Consider the following 22441-nt stretch of genomic DNA (forward strand, 5'->3'; position numbering starts at 1 on the left):
TAATGTATAGCTACCACCCTAGCTATAGCTATCCCCAAGGACTGGAAGGTTGGCTTTCCTCATATTCTCCTTCTCTAGGTAAAAACAACTGATAAATTCCAATATGGAAAACTCCAGATTTTCAGTTTTAAAAAAATGTAACTCCGAGAAAAGACTTGCCAGTGCAGTGATAAGAAGTATGCAGGCATCTTCCTGAATATTAGATGTTTTAGAGCAAATTGATATCACTCAGTTTGCACCCAGCCAAAAGTGACCAGAGCCAAAAAGGCCTTATCAAAAAATGATCGGTGACTCCAGCTTGATTACATCTCCTTTCTTTTGACTGCCACTGAAGGAATTAAATGGGAGTTCAGGGTACGTGCTGCTTCAATTCTGGCAGACTTTATAGGATTACTGCAGTTTCTACAGTGTCTTTATTAATATAGTTAGCAACTTGAACTATTGTTTCTAGTCATCATGTTTCTCAATATTTTAGAATTAGTGAATCTCATACCTACTTTTTATTCATTATTTGGAAGAGGAAAACAAGCTTTCCTGCTTTTTAACTCCCATTGCTTTCTTAACTTTGAATGAACTATTCATTGAACTGAATTAATTGAATAAACTGAAATGAGGAAAACATTTTCTCTGCACCTGTAGAAGAGGCAATTGCTATCAAAAACTAGTGTAGCATTTCAGCAAACTCTGGTTCCAGGTGCTTAGCCAGTAACTTCCATGAGTTCGCTGTTTTGACTTTTTTACAACTTGGTAGGAAACGTATTGCTTAATATTATTTTCTGTATTTAATTTAGATTATTTTAATCGATTGTAAAAAGTTTAGACCTGAACATAGGTTGTTAATTTCAAATTTAATTTTAACTAGTTTTTCCCCCTAAAAATAAACCTGTATTAAATGTAAATAAAAAAATCTGATTTAATTTTTTAAAAATCATTTTTATTTAAATTAAATAAAAATATATTTAAATTTTGTTTTAAACATTGATTTTTATCCACTCCCACCTTTTCTTGACACTTAGACTGGAGAACAGTCTGATTGTAATTTCAGAGTGTCAGATAACATGTGGTATTAGAGACGATAATATAGCATGTTATGAAATTGGAGTTTCTAAGGGCCTAGATCTGTTGCGAGTGATAGCTGTGTAATATAAACATATATTTCCTCATTTTGATTTTTAAAATGTTTTAGTTCATTTCAGACTTTTTTGTAAAAGTCCAATTTATTAAAGGGACACTGGTAGCAATCAGATTTCTGCCCAACAATCTTTTCGATTCTCCTTGACTTTTAGAATCAGGAGAGAATTATGGGGCAGAACGTTGTAAAGAAGTACTACATGACTGGGCTTGTAACATTACATTTTTATCACCCTTAACAGATCAGTCAGTGGGTGGCTATCTAGGAGGTTAATTGTGCATATACTTGGTGGCAAATACAATTTTGGAGTGGGAAGGCTAGTTCCCTTCCTCCTCATGAAAAGCTCTTGTTTTCAGTAGGAGAGTGATTCCCTCCTCTTCGGCCCTCTCCTTTCCCTTTGTCCTCTGGCAGAATTCCTGAGCTCTGTAGTGCACTGCAAGAGCTAAAGGTGATTTGTCAAGGGGGGTGTTCTTTTATTGTTCTGTAGATAAACGCTGTTACTGCTTACCACAGTCCTATGGAAATAGTATGCATTTATTGAAATATTTTAAAATTTGTTTATTTTATTTCTTCTAATAGCCTCCAACTATAGTATGCAGCATCTGCAAACGTGATGGCCATTCCAAAAATGACTGCCCAGAGGATTTTAAGAAAATTGATCTAAAACCACTACCACCAATGACAAACAGATTTCGGGAAATACTTGATATAGTGTGTAAGAGATGCTTTGGTAAGTACAGTATTACTGTTGGACTAGTGTAGGACTTTTCACTTCATAGGCTGTAATTCATAATTTCTAAAAATTAAAGCCGTAGAGCCGAATTCTGTTCCCTTTAATGTGGTGGTTACTCCATTGACTTTAGTGGGAGGAAGTACAGTAATGTAGCTGAAGCAGAATTTGGCCCATATTGTTTTGTCATACAGTTTGAGGTCAGTAGAGTTATGCTGGCAAAGAATTTGGCCCCAAAATAAGCAAGAATTTTCATCTTTAGTTATTATTGGTTTTGGAGAGAACAGGCAGCCAATGTGCCTGGAGTACTCCTGACAGAATTCTGCACACCTGCAGAGGCGTAGAATTCATATGGTCTACATATTTCCGTGCCCCCCCCCCCCCACAGAAAAATGCAAAAGATATATGCAGGGGGACACGCACCTCTTCCCCGGCAGCCCAGGCAGTGTGTCTGTTCCAGCGTGCTTGAAGCAGCCTCAGAAAGGCAAATCACTGTGGGGGTAGGGAGGCTGGGCATGCGTGCCTGTGTGGAAGACGTTGATCACTGTCATGGGGCAAATAAAACATTTACCAAGCAGCCAATAAAATGTCAGGACAAGCAGAACCAAGCACTTCCCAAAGTACTCAGCCAGGTTCAGGACGATGATTATCAAAACTGTACGACTTTCATGTGTAAAAGTCTGAGCAATTTAAAATGACATTCTACTTTTTTTTTTTTATTGCTGTTTGGTGATCTGTAATTTAATTTAAATGAAAATCCAGGATTATAACTGGAATGCAGGGTGTTAGTTACCAAGCATTTGTAATTTAACTTTCATGTGTTTAGGAAATGCTGATCGTTATTGTGACTTTTTTCTATATTGTAATTTAAATAACTTACCAAAACAATTGAAACTGGTTTATATTGCATTATATATTATATTGATTATATTGTATTATTTTGACAAATAAAATTTGCAGAATTTTTCACATTTTTTTAATTTTTGGGGGCAGAATTTTTAATATTTTGATGCAGAATCCCCCCAGGAGTAATAGAGATTTGGTGCGGTAAGCAATGTGGCCGCAGACTTGGTCTACACTACCAAGTTATGTTGGTATAATTACGTTGCTCAGGTATAACTTCGTTACTCAGGGGTGTAGAAAATCCACACCCCTAAGTGATGCAGTTATACTGACCTAACCCCTGGTGTAGACAGCACTATGTCAACAGGAGGGCTTCTCCTGTCGATGTAGCTACTGCCTCTTGAGGAGTCAGAGTACCTATGCTGATGGGAGAGCTTCTCCCATCAGCATAGGTAGCATCTTCGCTACGTGCTACAGCGGCACAGTTGCACTGGTGCAGCTGCAGCACTGTTACCGTAGACAAGCCCTCAGTATTAGCCAGATTGCACAGCTCTTACTCAGGCAAAGCTCTTATTGGCTCCCAAGAGTTTTGCCTGAGTAATGACAACAGGATCAAGTTCCAAAGTAAAGTGCAGTCAGTGCTAACTACCATAGAAAATGTCAGACTTAAAAAAAAAAAAAAATATCGGTATTCAAAGAGAATAAATATTAGCAAATACTTTAATTCATAAAATCAGATATTTAGGGCCAAAAATGTAGTGGAATGTTACATCAGAGTCTAACTTTTTTTTCTCAGATGAATTATCACCTCCTTTCTCTGAGCAACAAAACAGAGAACAAATTCTGGCAAGTTTGGAAAGATTTATTAGAAAAGAATACAATGGTATGTAATAATAGGTAACCACTTATCATTTGTTGTTAAAATTTCTCCCTTCATTCCAGTTGTCTAGCCCATTAATATAGAACTGTCTTTCTTTGTTCCTTTGTCTATTTTAAAATGGTGGCATCTTCCCTTTTGAGTGTGTATATAAAGGTACCTGTAGACATATACACTCAATCCTTAACCCTTCTCTGGCCCCTTTGTGCTGCCCCAGTGATGCTGGCAACTGGTGCATCTCCCCAGCATGGGGAAAAGCCTGCATGATGTAGGTTGACATAACCAAACCCTTGAGCTGACCCCAAGCACAGAAGGCATGCCACGGGAGGGAAAGAGTGTTATTGGGCTGTAGCCAACTGCATATAGTTTAGAGTAGCATTGTGGCCCATATACTTACATGGACCCTGTCAATATAGTGTTTGAGTGCCTCTGAAATCCTAATGATTTTATCTTCGCATCACTTCCATGAAGTAGGAAACATTATTCTCAATATATATCTAAGTGACTTGTCTAAGGTCACACCCAGAGTCTGTAGCACAATCAGGAATTGAACCAGGTCACTTGAGTTCCAGTCTATTGTCTTACCCAGAAGACCATTCTTTCTTCCAGAATTGGCCCCAAGATCAGGTAGCTGTGAATGCTTCTTTTGCAGCTCCACCCTTCAGCTGTGCCCTGTGCTTATTGGTGACAGCTGAGGATTGAGGGCACTATCTTTCTGTCACAAAAACTTAAGACTGAAGGTTTCTGATTCCATCAAAGGTTTGAAAGTAGCCATGAGCTGATCGACATAATTTCTTATCACTGATTTCAAAGTGAACAAATTATAGTGATCTAAAACAGGTCATTCAGAAAGAAATCCTTCTCAATTATATTACCATGCTTATTAATAAGTGAGTGAAAATAAATTTCAAACAAAAATGGAAATGAATAACCCAAAATGGAAATAAAAAGTTTCATTCAGAAACTGCATTGGCTTCATTATTTGTATCTTGTACCATAGACTATGGTTAATGGGCACAGAGAAACATCCCAATCAACCAAACTTTCCTAGTAACAGAAAATGGAATTTTCATGTTGTTGTTGGAATTATCATGATTTATAAAGGGTTATTACCTGTATTTATTACCACAACAACAGTTTAACCTTAAATTTCTTTATTACATCCAAAGCCCAAATAATATGTTTACAATTGCTCTAAACATGCCTATAAAGCCTAAATAAGCAATTTATTACATCCAAGGAGCAACAAACCATTTATAAGCTGTTTGATCAAGGCACTTGCAAATGGGCTGAACCCAGGGGTGCTTAAACCTATATTGTCAGCTCCAACTTGATCAGGCAGGTATTAGCAATGAACTCCTGAGTTTACCTTTTTAAACCCATTAACAAACAAGTGATATCGTTGCCAATTATCGGACCTTAGCTAAAGCCAGATGAAGCAGTATCTTACATAGCCAATTATTTACTGCGCTTGGTTCCCAATTTACCTTGTTTTATTTTTATTACTGCAGCCCAACCTTAAATAAGATAACACTGGTATTTCAAATGGTCTTTGCCAGTTTAACACAACAACTCTTCTTTCTCATGATCTCATTCTTTTTGGTCACATGCTTTGAGCCTAATGCTCATGCTAATATCCCAGCTCAGTTTAAAACCATAGTACATCCTGGTTTATTGTCAGCCTATATCCCTACAGTTGCAAAACCATGGGAAGTATAAACGAACCAAAAAAATCACAAAGAATCAAGTACGAATAGCTATACCTTAGTATCGGTGTCATTAATATGTATTATGACTAGTTTTTTGCATGTACTTATATACTTTTCAAAACTATTAAAACTGTATTGTACTGTAAAAAACTAATTAATGCAAGTAGAAATTTATATGTAATAATTAGTTACCGAGTCCCTAACACAGCAGGCACATCAAAAATTGCATTTTAATTTCTCATCAGTTGCACATAGAAATTAAAATAATGTACCAGTTACTTCTGTTGTCTGACATGAGATGTCAGAGGTGTCCAATAAAAACTGATTTAAAAGTCCATTAAATATATTATGCAAAATTGGGTCCAGCCTCTCATCTCAAATAAACAGTTTCCAGTAGTAAGCAGTGCCAAAAGATATTACAAAAAAAGTGACTTTTTTGTCTATTCTTTTGGTTAGACAAAGCCAGACTGTGCTTATTTGGCTCTTCAAAAAATGGATTTGGATTCCGGGACAGTGATCTGGATATCTGCATGACCTTGGAAGGCCATGAAAATGCAGAGGTGGGAGTTCAATATTTGAAAATACATGTTGCAATTACATTTTATACTGAAAATGAAGAAAGATTTATGATCCTTCATTCACTTACTCCATGAAATATAATATAATATTTGTTCAATTTGTGGGGCGAGGATCCATAGTTAATTGCTCAGATTTTGCTATTTATTTTTCTAGAAACTAAATTGTAAGGAAATAATTGAAGGTTTGGCAAAAATTCTTAAAAAGCATCCAGGTATGTATTTTAAATGTACTCTACATGATATTTACAATTACATGTATCTATTTGTATGTTTAACATTTATGGAAATATTTTATCCTGCCTCCTCAGGTTTAAAAAACATCTTGCCTATAACAACAGCCAAAGTGCCTATAGTAAAATTTGAACACAGACGGAGTGGCTTAGAGGGAGACATCAGCTTATACAATACGCTAGTAAGTGTCTCTTTCTGTAAAAGCTAATGCATACTTTGCAGGATTGTTTGGAAAGTTTGCCTACAGGTGGTAATACTTGGAAGTCTAAAAGATGGAGATAGCATTAAAGTTACTAGGGAATAATTCTGAATTAGAAATGAAACTACCATATCCTATTTTTTAAAATATTTTAAATAAAATAGTCCCAAATCCTCAGCCCAGTGCCCAGCCCAGGTAGTTGGTTAGTTTTGTGGCACAGTGGTGGAGGGGCCTTCCTTTTTTGAGCTGCAGAGGAGTCACTGTGGCCTTTCAGCTTAATGGAACCTGTGTGTCCTTCAGTTTCTGGCTCTATTGTGAAAACAAACAGCTTTTCCCTGCCGTGGACCCCTCCAGACCAGCAAAGGAGGAACCAGGATTTGCCCCAGATTCGCTCAGTTTTTGAGTGACTCCATCTTTGAACAAGCTGGTATGTTCAGGTGCTAATTTTTACATATATACTGGTCTGAAGTCAGCCTTTAATTGTGTTCTTGCAACCACACTGAAATGTTGCATGGGTGTCAGTCACTGAGCATAGAATTTACCTCCCTGTATATTTTGGCTCTCTACATCCCCATGTCTGAACTGCAAACTGTACCATATTAAACTATGTCTAATACTTGTCTGTTTTCCAGGCACAGCATAACACAAGAATGCTGGCTACATATGCAGCTATTGATCCTAGAGTGCAATATTTGGGATATACAATGAAAGTTTTTGCTAAGGTAGTATAAAGATACAGTACAACATGACTTTATCAATATTTATTATTTGTATAGCACTATGCTCTGTGTTAGACTGTCCTTGTCCCAAAGAGCTTACATGATGCTGATGCCAGCTAGAAAGGAAACAAGCAGAATCTTCTTAATCTTAGAATTAAGATGCTACCTTCTGAGTGGCTGTGTAAGGGCATATTCAAGCCTTAGGGCATGTCTATACATGTGCACTAGAAGAGTGTGACTTTTAAAGTGCACTAAGTGGCCTGTGTAGACCCTGCTTGCACAAACTAATCTTCCATAGTATTCTTTGAAATCACACCCCTCTAGAGTGCATTGCTGCTTCATGTAGACAAGCTCTTAGAACCAGATTTTGTCCTCAGGTATGTATGGTGAGTTCCCATTGAAGCCAGTGAAGTTGCAAACATATTCCAGAGCAGAAATTGGCCTAAATGCTCTCTGTTGGCTGTTGAACCATTTGTGTTCGATGGAAAGCTGATACTCTGAAAAAGTAGGTTTTAATTTCCTTAACTCAAGCCAGCTACACCAACAAAAAAGCTTAACAATATAATTGGGAATCAGAATGCACTGTGCATCCAGATGGTATTTTTTCTAGCTAAAAAAAAATATTATTTCTTTCCCCTATAATCTTGCGTAAGAGCGTAATAGAAATTGTTTTTTTGTGCAGGGAGATCTTGGAGATAAATGGTATGTGGCTCTGTAAATGACTTGGCATGCAGCCTCTTTGTTTGTTGACTGAAACACTATCTCTTTATTTGCTCTACATTATTTAATTAACTACAGGAATGGATTTTCATGAAAAGACTAGCGGAATTTGTTTTATTATTGCTTCACAGCTGTACCATAATACAAGCTGTTAATGTACTGCTGTCCCTTGAGATAATTGAAATATACTTCTGACTTTGTTCCAGAATGTGACAGTCATTTGTCCAGTGTATTATCACTTATGCTAATAATTAATTCACAAGTGGGGATTAGACTCTGTATTTACATTCTTTGGAAGAGCACAATGGAAGCTGAGAGAGGGATGGGGTCTAAGCCCAAGACTGAAAGCCAGGAATTCCTGACTTTCTCTGGCTGTGACACTCCTCCTCTGGCCTGCAAATCACTTAAATCCTTTTGCCTCCGTTTCCCTGTCTGTCAAAACTGGGATAGTGGAAGGTGTGATATGTTTATTAATAACAAAGAATTTGGATTAATATTTACTAGGGCTGTCAAGTGATTAAAAAAATGAATTGCAATTAATCGTAGTTTTAATTGCACTGTTAAACAATAATAGAATACCATTTATTTAAATATTTTTGGATGTTTTCTATATTTTCAAATATATTGATTTCAATTACAACACAGACTACAAAGTGTACAGTGCTCATTTTATATTATTTTTTGATTACATATATTTGCGCTGTAAAAAAGATAAAAGAAATGTCTTTCAATTCACCTCATAAAAGTAGTGTAGTGCAATCTCTTTATCGTGAAAGTTGAACTTACAAATGTAGAAATTATTATTACACCTCTAACCCGATATGACGCGGTCCTCTGGAGACAAAAAATCCCACCATGTTATAGGTGAGACCACGTTATATTGAACTTGCTTTGGTGCCCCCCCTGTTCCTTGTTCCCTGACCACCCCCCTGCTCCCTGTCCCCTGACTGCTCCGACCCCTATCCACATGCCCTGCCTCCTGACAGGCACTCACTGGCAGCGGCGGGAAGCGGAGCAACGCAGCCCCACCTCGCTCCACTCCGCTGCCACCTCCCAGCTGCGGTGCTCCGCTTCCACCTCTGGTGAGTGCGGGGAGTTTGGGGAAAGGATGCCCCCCGTACTCACCTGCGGTGGAAAGCGGAACACTGCAGCTGGGAGCTGGAGGAGTGGAGCGGGCTGGGGCCGGGCTGCTTTGCTTCCTGCCACCAGTGAGTGCAGGGAGGTTGGGGAAAGGACGTCCTCTGCACTCACCAGCGGTGGGAAGCGGAGCAACGCGGCCCCAGCCCGCTCCGCTTTCCTTACCCCGGCCCCAGCCGTGTCGCTGGGGGGTGGGGAAAGGTCCTGCACTCACCTGCGGCGGGAAGCGGAGCACAGCGGCTGGGAGCTGGCGGAGTGGAGCGGGCTGGGACTGGGCTGCTCCGCTGCTAGTGACTGCGGGGGGGATCCCTTCCCCCAAGCCCCTGCCCCCGAGCGACACGGTTGGGGCTGGGGCAAGGGAAGCAGAGCGGGCTGCTTCCGGTCCCCTGCTAATCACCCAGGCCACTCTGGGACTGCGGGGCCCCCAAAAGTGCCCCCCCACAGCTCCTGCCTCTCAGACCCTGGGGGTGTGGGGAGTCCCTGACCGCCCTCGAGACCCTCTGCCCCTTATCCAACCCCTCGGCCCTGGCCTGGCCCCCTTAACACGCTGCTCAGAGCAGCGTGTCGGAGCTTCACCGTGTTGTATGTGAACCCGCGTTACATCGGGTCGCGTTATATTGGGGTAGAGGGGTATTATTATTTTTACATGACTCCCTTTAGCTGAGTTAGCTCTTATATACAAGGGAGGATGGATTTTACCTCAGGTATTTGGCATGCGGCAGGGGAGGGGAGGCTGGTGCAGGGAGGCTGAGTTTGCTAGGCCTCTGTTCTCTATGGCAATGTTTCTCAAACTTTTTGTGATGGTGACCCCATTTTGACTAAAAAAAATATGGTGGTCCCCCCCCGCCCCCGAAAAAATTGTTGCCCCCCCACACCTTCGCCCCGCTCAGGGGGTGGGGCTTAAACCCTTTTTGGGATGGGAGCCGCTAGGCTTAAACCCCCCTCAGGGTGGGGGATGCCAGGCTTCAGCCCTTCTCGGGATGCGGGGTTCTGGCCCCCGCTATCCCCGTAGCAGTGGCTTCAGGCCCCCATCCCCACTGACCACCGGAGCAGTGGCTTCAGGCCCACCCATCTCCTGTGGCTTCTGCCGCCCCTGGAGCTGCAGCTTCAGCCCTCCCTCACTCCCCGTTGCCCCCGGAGCTGCGGGCTGGGGTCTCAGCTCCCCGCCGCCCCTGGAGCTGCGACTTCAGCCCCCCTGCCGCCCCCAGAGCGCTTCAGCCCCCCGCCGCCCATACCTTCCTCCCCGCCCAGAGGTATGTGATTAACGTGTTAAAAAAATTAACACATTAATTTTGTTTTCAGTTAATCGCAGGCATTAACTGCAATTAATTGACAGCCCTAATAAGAGGCTGTTAAAATTGCACTGCATTGTGTGTATGTATTTAGAGTAAAGTGAACTGCCAATAAGAGTTATTTGTATGCTAGACATGGGAACAGAGTTTAAAAGCACATCTGTATGTTAGCACGTGAGCTCAGGGGTCAGTAAGGAGCACAAAATACTGCTCACATTTTTCCAGACCAGGTTAATAAATGTCTTCCATTTTGATAATAATTACAGTTAATATATAGCTAAAGAGGATTTTTTTTTTTACAGCAAAGCAAGCATTTGTATTTTCAAAATAATTTAAAGGGAATTTGCCAGATTAAAATTGATATGTTTCATAAAATCTTATGTCCATATCTGTGACTAATAAAACCATAATAAATTGTACATTTTTCAATTTTAATAAGGTAGTTCACCATTTATGTGTGATGTTCATAGAGCCCAGGCAATGAAAGTAGGCTAGCTGGTTTCACATTTAGCGGGTATTATACACTAGTGTAATGTAACAATTAAGTGAGTTGCAAATACCACAGGAAAATAACTAACTTCACATCAAAATCATTAAAATAAAAATTTAAAATAAAAAATAAAACTAAAAATACGGAAGCATCTTTGTTAATGTAGGGTTAGGAAAACGCTGGTTTCACAACATTGAAGGTTTGGAACTAAATTGAGCTGGATATCAAAAACTGCACAATTTTAGAGGCTGCTTTGGAAAATTTGGGCCATGAGAATTTGGAAGACATTTTCCCGTCAGATCATTGAAGCTTTGTGAGTTGGTCAAATTTTGTTCCTAAACTACTTGACAGTGCCTCTCTCTAAATTTGTTGACATTTATCTTTCAGACTTCATTAAACAATTTTTTAATTCTGAAACAGTAACTGAGTTTTGGTTCATTTCCATAGTTCACAGAGTTAAATACCTTGTCATTTAATTTTTATTCAGTGCTTTGTTCAAAATGTATTTTGTCCAGCGTTGCGACATTGGAGATGCATCCAGAGGAAGCCTATCTTCATATGCCTATATCCTTATGGTGTTGTACTTTCTGCAACAGAGAAATCCCCCAGTTATCCCAGTTCTTCAGGAGGTAGGTTTTCAGGAAAAGATGTAATGGAAAAAGTGGCATTGTTTTTTCAAGTCAGATTTGAGAGTTTTTTGTCCTGGGGTAATGGGCGCAAATGAAAATCCTGGGCCTCTTTTCATCATCCATTTTCTAACTTTTACTTTGTAAGTAACACTTAAAAAGAAAACAGCAGCAAAACCAGGAATGTATTTTGGACCTGGTTATGTGCTACTGCATTCACTTTCTTGGGTTTTGGTCAAATTATGGTGTTTGTACAATCAAGAGAAAGAGGACTCAGTCAGCAAGGAGGTGTAATGATGGTCCAGGTTAGAAGTCCTGAGTTCTAATTCCAGCTCTGCTATTGACTTGCTGTATGACTTTGGGCATATTACTCAAATGTTCTTCAGCTTTGTCATCTGTAAAAGAAGGGTGATGTTTATGTTCCTACCTGATAAGGTGTTGGAACAATTAATGTTTCTATCGCTTTGAAGATAGTGTTACATAAATGCTAAGAAATTTTACTAATAAAATAACATTATATACCTCCATTATTGTTTAAGGTGAGGCAAACTGCATTTATTCAGCCATCTGCCTTTCCCTGAAACGTTGACATTCTCTGGAGCTCCCTGATAGGAATAATTCTCAGATCTATCTGCCTTTTCCTTCTTTGCATAAAAGAGGAACTCTGGCTGAGTCACTCTATTTGAGACCATTACTTCATTGCCACTACTTTAATGGTCTAATAATTGCTACTTCTGGGGCTGTATTTAAGTAACAGCTGAGTCTCCCTTTGGCCCATCCAAATTAAAGTCATGATGGGTGAGGCCAGCTATGGTATCTCTTAATTTAGAGACTTAATAGGAAAAGCAGCTGACTGCAACCAGGTGGGATGATTTTATGCACATTTTCTTAGTTCTAAGGAACAAAGAAATTAAAATACATGAAATATTTGATAGATGAGCAGAATTGCCTTTAGGTAAAATGCATTTGAATGTTTTCCATGTAATGCCAAGCACCTTTCAAACTAATACTGAAATAGAAAGCTGTTCTTGCAAGAGTCTTCGCAGCAAAACTGTCACTGTTTTATGATTACTTAAACCCAAGGTGGCAGTGAACATGAGGAAGATAACTGTTCTTGTGTTTTTGCAGATATTTGATGGAAAACAGATTCCACAGAGAATGGTTGATGGGTGGAATGCCTTTTTCTTTGATGACATGGAAGAGCTGGTAATGTTCCAATTCCAAAATACTCACTAAAACATAGGGCTTGAATACATGGGAGAGCTTTACCAGTTATACCAGCATAGTTAAATTGTCATGATTATACTGTTATAACTCCTTGTGTTGATACTCATACTCCAGTATAAGAGTAAGCTAAACCGAAAACCCCAAACTTGCTTCCAAAGCAACATAAGTTAAAGCAGAAAAAGGCACTCTTGTACTGGAATAAATGTCCACCTGGGGAGTTATGGCAGTATAAACATATCCATTTAAAGTTGTGGCTTAGTTTATACAGGTATAACTTTTTCATGTAGACAAGCCCCTTATTAAGATGTGTAGTTTGTGGGGGAAAGTACCTGATTAATTGTACCTATACGAACTGTGTCTTAAATTGCATGTAGAAGAAGCGTTTGCCTTCACTTGGAAAGAACACCGAGTCACTTGGAGAACTCTGGTTAGGATTGCTGCGATTCTACACTGAAGAATTTGACTTCAAAGAATATGTGATCAGCATTCGGCAGAAGAAACTACTAACCACCTTTGAGAAACAGTGGACATCCAAATGCATTGCCATTGAAGGTACCTTTTGTTGAATTTCTGTTCTGTTATGCAACAAAACCATGCGTGCTTGGGGATCTGATCTCCCATTGATTCACAGGATCTTTACATGGGGAACTTCCATTAATGATGATGAGACTTTGGTTTGCAAATCCTACAGCATACGTAAATGGGACAATAGACCCCTGACTTTTAATATTTCTTCTGTACATAATTCACATCTGTTGCAATCAACTGATACACCCATTGCAATCAATAACCCAAAAATAGCTCTGCTCCCACCTGTGAGTATATGTAATAAGGGACCATACACATTTAAATAGATATATTAAGTGAGAGAATATTTTATGCTGCAACATATTTTGCCCACTCTTGGATATTTTTCTTCCTTCCCTTAGATCCTTTTGACTTGAATCATAATCTTGGTGCTGGAGTCTCCAGAAAAAGTAAGATATTTATTCCTACTACAGAGCTCTTACTAATTTCTAAAGCAAAGTGCCTTTCTTTTGTCTTCCAATGATTTTATCTTCTCTTCATTAGTGACCAATTTCATAATGAAGGCATTTATCAATGGGAGAAAACTGTTTGGTACCCCATTCTATCCAATCCTGGGAAGAGAAGCTGTAAGTTCTCTTTGTGTCTTAAGCTTTAGTATAGTTTCCTTTCCTATATCTATCAGTGGTGCGTTCTCTTGGCTTGTTTCAAATGTGTGTGACATGCACTCATGCATAAACTGAATAAAAAAGGTACAACTGGATAGACGGCTGAGTACTAGGCATATAGAAACAGACCAGCAGGTATTTCCAGCATTCTCAGAGAAGGGAGCTATGTAGTAAATCAAACCCTTTGTAATAGTAAGTACTCCATTGGCAACTTCCCAGAAGCACCTGAGTTGTATGTAGATTTATATAACTTTTTTTATTAAAAAAAAAAAGAGTACACACATAACCATTGTCATTATATTTTATTTGATAAATAAAATTTGCTTATTGCGTGAGTTCCTCAGCAATAAAAATGTGAAGCTGATGAGCTTTGTGCTTGTCTTATACTTACAGACAGGGAGCAGCATTTGGCTCTCCAGCTATGTGCTAAGCAGCTCTAATGTACAAAATACATCATCAAAAGGGAAGAGAATCCTAGATTTTATCTAGGAGCAAAAATTGAGTGTGAGTCCTTAAAATAATGATCAATACTAGTTTTCTTGCTAAAGCAGTCAGAAGACTTGTTGCTTAATCAGCTTTAAAACACACTAAAGGCTTTAAGAACTTTGGTGATGGTCTGAATTAGTTGCTAAATAGAAGGAACAATCGCATCAGGCTTTGCACATATCCAGTATTATTAATTTCTACACTGAGTGGTAATGACTGGTTGCTCATTAAGAAAATAAACTTTTCAAGCCTAACCAGTAGAACGTATACTGTCCACTGTAAACCACTATCAGAAATCCATTTCTATTAAGCGATCGGTTTTTCAAAGAACCTGTGCTTGCAGACTGATGTTTACACCCCGAGGAAGGGTCTTAGCTGAAACACCTGTATCTTAGACAGAAAACAAACAACATCTTTGAAAAATCTTGAAATAATACGGGGTGGGCAAACATTTTGGCCCGAGGGCCACATTTGGGTGGGGAAATTGCATGCAGGGCCACGAATGTAGTGCTGGGGCAGGGGGTTGGCGTGTGGGAGGGGGTGCAGTGTGCAGGAAGGGGCTCAGGGCAAGGGGTTGGGGAGGAGGAGGGGTGCGGGGTGTACGAGGGAGCTCAGGGAAGGGGCTTGGGGTGCAGGAGGGGGCGGGGAGTGCAGGAGGGGGCTCAGGGTAGGGGGTTGGGGTAAAGGCAGGGTGCGGCGGGGGTTGGAGGCTCAAGGCAGGGGGTTGAGGTGCATGGGGTGCAGCAGGAGGCTCAGGGCAGGGAGTTGGGGTGCAGGAGGGGTGTGGGGTGCAGCAGCGGGTTGGGGGCTCAAGGCAGGGGGTTGAGGCGCAGGAGGGGTGCGGCTTGGGGCTGAGGGCAGGGGTTTGGGGTGCACGGTGTGGCAGGAGGCTCAGGGTAGGGGGTGGGGTGCAGGAGGGGTTCGGGGTGCGAGCTCTGGCCCGGCGTTGCTTACCTGGAGCAGCTCCAGGGTGACAGTGGCACGCACCGGGGCTAGGGCAGGCTCCCTGCCTGCCCTGGCCCCACGCCACTCCCGGAAGCAGCCGGCACCATGTCCCTGCAGCCCTTGCCTGCAGGTACCTCCCCCAAAGCTCCCACTGGCCACGGTTCCCTGTTCCTGGCCAATGGGAGCTGCACAGGGCGGTGCCTGCAGGCGAGGGCAGCACACAGAGCCTGCAGCCCCTCCCGCCCCCCTCCCCACGAGGGACCGTAGGGACGTGGTGCTGGGAGTGGCACGGGGCCTGCGGCACCACCGTGTTGGCAATCCTGTGGGCTGTAGTTTGCCCACCCCTGAAATAATAGCTAAGCAGGTGGCCAGATGGGATTATTTAGATAAGAAGGGATTTTCAAAAGCAAGTGAGTTAGGAGTGCAAGTTCCATTGATTATTAATAGAACTTGTGCTCCTAAGTCACTTAGGTGCTTTTGAAAATCTCAACCTTACTGTTTGCTTATATCTTAAAAAATAACCAAAAAAAACCCCCCTCACCTTCAAAATCTGCAAATTGGAAATATAACTGGTATATGTAAATAAATATGGCTATCACAATTACCATGGTCGTCCTCCTTCCACTCCTTCCATTTGTTGGTTATACTCGCTTGTATTTTGTCTTAGCTTGCATCATATGCTCTTTGTGGGAGGGTCTATCTCTTGCTCTGTGTTTAGACAGTGTCTAGCCCAGTGGGTGCTGATCTGATTGGGGTTTTTGGGTGTTGCATATATACAATTAATAAGTAATAAATTAGCATGTTAGACTTAGTTTTTTGTGTTTGAGGAATAAAATGAACTAAATGTATGTGTGTCTGTGTAATAACCACATCACAGATTATTATTAATCAACCGTCTCTCAAGCAGCATCTGTGTTTATTGTTTGCAAGGGCATTCAACAAGATGCTCCAGTACCTAAATGGAAATATCTTGGATGTTCTTCAATTTGCAGTGCTCTGTCCCAAGGTTTCATCCAACATTTAACGGAAAAGTTGGCCAAGTCAACATATGCCCTAATTGTGCACCCTAACATGAGGGAAATACTATGAATTATAGTATTATAATGTTTTATTTATTCAAAGCACTTTAATAAACAACTAATCCCCACACCTCCAGATCACACCCATTCATACAGATGAGTTAAATGATTTGCCCAAGTTCACAATGGTAGTCTGTCCCAGAGCTGTGATTATAACAGGGGAGTTACTATGTTCACTCCTGTAGACCAAGCTGCTCTCTTTATAAAACACATATTTTGGCTTTAACTTAGATTAAGTTAAAGGCTGCGTGGAGTCTGTCATAGAACGAACATGAGAGAGTAGGAAATGAAAGCATGCCACCCCACTTTAGGTCTTTGGGACAATCTGATTTATCTGTCCTCTCTGGCTGTTGTAAATTAATAAATGAATACTTCTGTAGTGTAAAAGTCTGATACTTGTCTGCAGGAATACTTCTTTGATTCCAAAGTGTTGACAGATGGGGAGCTGGCACCCAATGATAGATGCTGCCGTGTCTGTGGAAAAATTGGTCACTACATGAAAGACTGTCCGAAAAGGAGAAGGTGGGTAAAATACATGAAGCAGACATCTTAAATTAAAATTTATTTAATTCAGATCATCATATTAACTGAGGAGGACTTTCATGGCTTGCATGTCCAATGCAGATAAGAAAAACGTATTACAGAGAGTACAGTGTTTTTCTTATCAAAGCTTCCCATTATCCTTCTTAAGAGTCCATTGACCTCACCTTCTCACCCCCTTTTTGCCTTGCCCAAGCTGTATGACTAACCACAACCAATTCCAAGTGCTCTCCTGAAAGAACGTGCACACACATGCATGGTTGAACTAACAAGATATGTGCTAAACACCAGTATTATCATCTGCTCTTCATTGCAAGCAGTCCTGTAGCCTTTGTCAATACACTGTCTATTTAGATTGTAAGCTTTGGGAGGGGGACTACGTTTTACCACATGACTTTAAAGTGTACAACTGTATAAACTATTACAGTGGATTATTGTATTGCTTATGATGAAAAAACAGTACAGCTTAAAGAAAGGTTGTTTCTTATTCCTCACATTAATTCCAGTTTGCCATTTCTTCTGTCAGTGCTCAACATTTGAAAGAGCACCACTGCTTTGTGCTGCACCCATCAGTGCTGTTACTGGGCCAGGACCAGGATGCTAATGTATTCTTCTTGAGAATACCTTGTGTTGTAGCATCTCCACCATCCAACAGAAACTGAATTCATTGATTCCACTACAAGCTGTTCCTTAACCAGCCCAGGCTCTGGAAAGTGTTTCGCTGTGGGATCTGGGGTAGTTGTGTTCCAGTACATATGTTGGGTCATGATATTCCTTCCTGGGCATAGGAATTGTAGAATTGTACAGATGATGTTTTGGCACCAGTGTTAATAAACTTTACCATGTAGGCTGAAGAAGAAGGAGAATGAGAAAGACGATGAAAAAGAAGTGAAGGAAGAGGACAGAGAGACTAGAGAGAAGAGGTGTTTCATCTGTGGGGATGTGGGACATGTTCGAAGGGATTGTCCTGAATTCAAACAAACTCGACAGAGAAATAACAGCGTGCCAGGTAAACAAGCGGTCTCATCTATGATGGTTTCTGTTGTTGTCATTAGAAAGTTCTGAGGCTATTCTATTCTGTTCGGGTTTCTACACCACTCTCCTCAGCATTGCACCTTCTCACATTTGCAGCACAAGACACCCACTCTCAGTCAGCACAAGCTTCATTTTAAGCACCTCTTTTCTCCAAAAGGGATGTTGCTCAAGCTTTAGAATTTTTGCACCAGATTCTTGAGTCTAGATATGCTGAGTTCATCATAAGACACAGTGAATGGATGGAAAAAGGTATATCTAAGTCACCTTTCCACTCTCTTGATCCTGGAAAAGTTGGGGAGGTATTTTGGACCCCAGCATAATTTAAAACAACCTAAGCGCTGCTGTAAATTATGCCACCAGGAACGGCCATTGAAGGGTCTGCTTTGCTGGCTAAGGATTTAGCATGTTAGGCTATGCCACTGGCCTACCCACACTACACCATGTTGGAAGGGCCAGGAGTGGCTGGTGTAGAGTCAGCTGCACCAGCTTAATCCCTCTTGGGTATTCCCCTATGTAAACAGAGTCCTGAAGTATTTTATGCTGCATGACCAGCTCAAAGGAGCCACAACGGGGGGCAGGGATCCTAGCTCTTGTTCACTGAGACCAGACTGGGGGTCGTGACCCCGCAGGGGGTTGTGAGGTTAATATGTGGGCGTCGCGAGCTGTCATCCTCCACCCCAAACCCCACTTCACCTCCAGAATTTATAATGGTGTTAAATTTAAAAAAATGTGTTTTTAATTTATAAGGGGGGGTTGCACTCAGAGCCTTGCTGTGTGAAAGTGCATTCCATTATAGTGAAGACAGGAAGGGTATGGCTGTTTAATTAACACTAGATTTTATTTGTCTCTTCTCACAAATAAACATACTTTTAAATTATATACCTTTTTCTGTGTTGAAGTGCTTTATAGTTGGAGGTGGGTCTAAGATGTAAAGTTGAAATCCAAAATCCTTTAGAGTTTAATGGTGTTTGGATCCAGGGTTTTGGTCATACACCTCTCTCAAATAATATTATCAGGCTCCCTTGCACATCTCTTTCTGAAATGACAAAGTGTAGTTTCTCACTGTTTGGCAAGAGTGGGGTAAGGAAGGATCCTTGGGACATGACTGAGTGGTCTGAAGGGGCCCAACAGCATAAAGCAGTGAGAAAATAAGTATAGTATGAGTGTGGGGACTGGGAGTGAGGAAAGAACAAGAAGACCAAACAGGGGTAGATAACCAGAGGAGCTGGGAAGGAAGAGTAAGGAGGAAAGTGTTGGGAGATGATGTCTCTATTTGGTCTTGTCTGTGTGGAGGCTTAGTGCGCAGCAACCCAGGATGTGAATGTACAGCGCGGTAGCCTGATGCACGCTAAGTCACCACGTGGATCCTATTACCCTGCATTAAAAGTTCCTTAATACATTTTGACATACATCAAAGTGCACTATGGAGCTTAATGCTCAGAAGCAGTGTACACATGACCAATCAGTGCATGGCAAGCTAGCGCACTACAGATTTACACATATTTATCCTGCACTAAGTTTCTGTGTAGACAAGGTCTTTGGATGGGGAGAGCGATATAGCTGTGCTGAAATTGTGATGGGTCCAGGCCTCAGTTAGTCTTACTACAGCCCTGCTCTTTAGCCAGTACACTAAATATCATGGACTAGTTCTTTGTATTGCCTGTATATATCATTCACAAGACCACTTACAGTATCCGTTGGTAAGAGTTTGTGTCCTTGTCTCTCTGTGATATTACAAAGTGCTGTCACACATTGTTTTGACAATACCAAATTCTAGGAACCCACAGAATATCTTGCTTTTTAGACTAGCAAAGAAAAAATGCTAATTCTAATTAACTGCTGTAATAGAATGTTCCACATGCTGTCTGCTGCTTCGTGGATCTCTCTGAAAGTGAAGGTTCTGCTGTATGAGGCAAAAATACCGTTAGAGTGGAGAGGTATTTAGAATGAGACTTCCTATGCTGCGATTGCAGAGGGCGGAATGGGGATCAGTGGTTTAAAATTTCAGAAAAAATGGCAGGCAGAGCAACCCGTACATAAAACAGTGATTGACATTAGAATAGATTTTTAAGTGTTTTAATAATTTACAACAATTTCTGCCTGACTTGCCTAAAAACCATTATGTAAGTAGTCTAGTTTCTAGTCTTAGTTTCAGAATATCATATTTGATTCCCCATCCAAAGTTTTATAGTTAAATGCCTTTCATTCCCTGATTGATGCATTTATTTAATAATAAATGATAATACTTCACATTTATGTAGTGCATTTCCTCTTGAAAGTGCTGTGCAAACATTAACCCTCCAGCATCCCTCTGAGGTAGGTAAATATAATCCCACAAAGGCCTTGACTAAAATTTTCAAAAGCACTTAAATGATTTAGGAGCCTAGGTCCTATTTTAAAAACTGACTTTGGAGCCAAAGTCTCATTGAAAATCAGGGAGTTAGGTTCCTATGTTTCAGAGTTGCTTTTGAAAATGTTTACCCCTTTTTTTGCATTAGGGTTTTTTGGCAAAAATTTCCCAATGTTGCTAATGCTGGTAAAGTTCCATTGCTGGTAGCAATTCTTGAAGCTCTGGTTTAGACGGGGCTTCCATGCCTTCTAGATAAGGAGTCTTGTTGACATGAGCATTCATATTGCTCAGAACAAGGTTAAACGGCCAGTTGTGTTGCACTCATTGCTAACACCTGTTTTCATTAATGCATAAATTTTCTGCTGTAGAAAAGGCTAAAGAGATTAAGTGATTTGCCTAAACCATACAGTGAGTTTTGATTAGAACTCAGGAGTTTCTGGCTCCTGCTCCTTTGCTTAGTGTTATTCAAGATAGTTAAGTCCATAGCTGACTGCGAAGAGTTACAGAGGGATCTCACTAAATTGGGTGACTGGGCAACAAACTAGCAGATGAAAATCAATGTTGATAAGTACAGAGTAATGCACATTGGAAAAAATAATTCCAAATATACATCCAAAATGATGGGGATTTAATTAGCTGTTACCCGTCAAGAAGGAGATCTTGGAGTCATCATGGATAGTTCTCTGTAAACATCTGCTCAATGTACAACAGCAGCCAAAAAAGCTAACTATGTTAGGAACCATCAGGAAAGGGGTAGATAAGACAGAAAATATCATAATACCACTACATAAATCCATGGTAATTCACACCTTGAATATTGCTTGCAATTCTGGTCATCCTATCTCAAAAAAGATATATTAGAATGGAAAAGGTACAGAGAAGGGCAACAAAAATGATTAGGAGTATGGAACAGCTTCCATATGAGGAGAGATTAAGGACTGGGACTGTTCAGCTTAGAAAAGAGACAGCTGGGGGGAGGGGTGGGGGGGCCATGGTAGAAGTCTATAAAATCATGAATGGTGTGGAGAAAGTGAATAGGTAACTTTATTTACCCCTTCATATAACATAAGAGCGAGTGGTCCCCCGGTATAATAAATAGGCAGCAGGTTTAAAACAAATGTAAGGAAATACTTCTTCACGCAATGCACAGTCAACCTTTGGAACTCATTGCCAGGGGATGATGTGAAGGCCAAAAGTCTAACTGCGTGCAAAAATTAGATAAGTTCATGGAGGATAGGTCCATCAGTCACTATTAGCCAAGATGGTCAGGGATGCAACCCCATGTTCTGGGGATCCCTAAACCTCTGACTGCCAGAAGCTGGGACTGGATGACAGGGGATGGACTGCTTGATAATTGACCTGTTCTGTTCATTCCCTCTGAAACGTCTGGCAATGACCACTGTCAGAAGACAGGATACTGGGCTAGATGGAGCACTGGTCTGACCCAGGATAGCTTTTCTTAGTCTCTTAGAATGCATAGTCTCTTGATTTATATTAAAACTTCTGTTTATGATATTTTCTTGTTTAGGTGCCCAGTTGGTCCGAAGCCTGGTAAATGCACAGCTAGTGACAGGGTCAGTTCAACAGCAAGTGGAACGACCATTACGTACCAGACAACCGTCAGAATGTGTAAGTTCCAATTAGCTTGAAAGTTTTAAAATAAAATACTCTTAATTATAATGAAACCAGCAAACCTGGTCTGTGCTAGTAAAATGTTTGCACTAATCGCTCTGAACGACTTCTGGTTTTTATAATGACAATAGTGCATTTACTCAACAGTACGAGCTACTGAAACTGATATCTGGTTTGCCATGCATTGTCATTTAGAGACCGCTTGTGGCAAGCTTCATTCTGGGCAACCAGCAGTTCTTAAAGGCCGGCCTTGCTACCAGTCAGACTAAACTAAGAGGCTTTGTGCCTAGTTATCATAGAGATGAGCTCACTAGAAATACACATAGATAAAACTAAATCTGAACTAGAGCACAGCTCAACTCAGCCTTGCAAGAGACTGTGAATTGGTGATTTTCATAATTCTGTCTCTCCCCTAGCTTAAAAAGATGAAATAAGTCAGGGCCTTTCGATGATCAGTTGGGATGGTGACCATCAGGGGCAGGTAGAAAAAATGGGAAGCAGAAGGGAAAAGAAGTCTCATGATAGAATACTCTGTAACAGGTGTAGAGTTTTGGTAATATACCACCTCATTATAGTGATCTGCTAATATGGGTGGGTTACATGCCACCAAATACACTTTTACATTTTAAAAATGTCTATAGTAGTAAGTCCTCAGTTATATTTTTTAAAAA

The 22441-nt window shown here is 40.7% G+C and overlaps 1 protein-coding gene across 9 annotated transcripts in view; it reads left to right on the forward strand.

Moving 5' to 3' along the window:
* TUT4 (terminal uridylyl transferase 4) overlaps positions 1-22441 on the forward strand; it is a 74677-nt gene that overhangs the window by 46236 nt on the left and 6000 nt on the right. For 7 of the 9 annotated variants that reach the window (XM_037906684.2, XM_037906689.2, XM_037906690.2 and 4 more), the window contains 14 exons: positions 1712-1862; positions 3502-3588; positions 5748-5851; positions 6024-6081; positions 6178-6281; positions 6932-7021; positions 11173-11286; positions 12412-12489; positions 12885-13062; positions 13440-13487; positions 13582-13664; positions 16620-16735; positions 17602-17762; positions 21667-21767. In XM_037906684.2, the coding sequence (XP_037762612.1) occupies positions 1712-1862; positions 3502-3588; positions 5748-5851; positions 6024-6081; positions 6178-6281; positions 6932-7021; positions 11173-11286; positions 12412-12489; positions 12885-13062; positions 13440-13487; positions 13582-13664; positions 16620-16735; positions 17602-17762; positions 21667-21767 (1473 nt within the window). Of the gene's footprint in view, positions 1-1711; positions 1863-3501; positions 3589-5747; positions 5852-6023; positions 6282-6931; positions 7022-11172; positions 11287-12411; positions 12490-12884; positions 13063-13439; positions 13488-13581; positions 13665-16619; positions 16736-17601; positions 17763-21666; positions 21768-22441 lie in introns of all 9 variants that reach the window. The other 2 variants (XM_043553128.1, XM_037906688.2) reach the window with 2 other exon arrangements.

The sequence above is a fragment of the Chelonia mydas genome, chromosome 8 (assembly GCF_015237465.2).
Source record: "Chelonia mydas isolate rCheMyd1 chromosome 8, rCheMyd1.pri.v2, whole genome shotgun sequence".
Classification (NCBI taxonomy): domain Eukaryota; kingdom Metazoa; phylum Chordata; order Testudines; family Cheloniidae; genus Chelonia; species Chelonia mydas.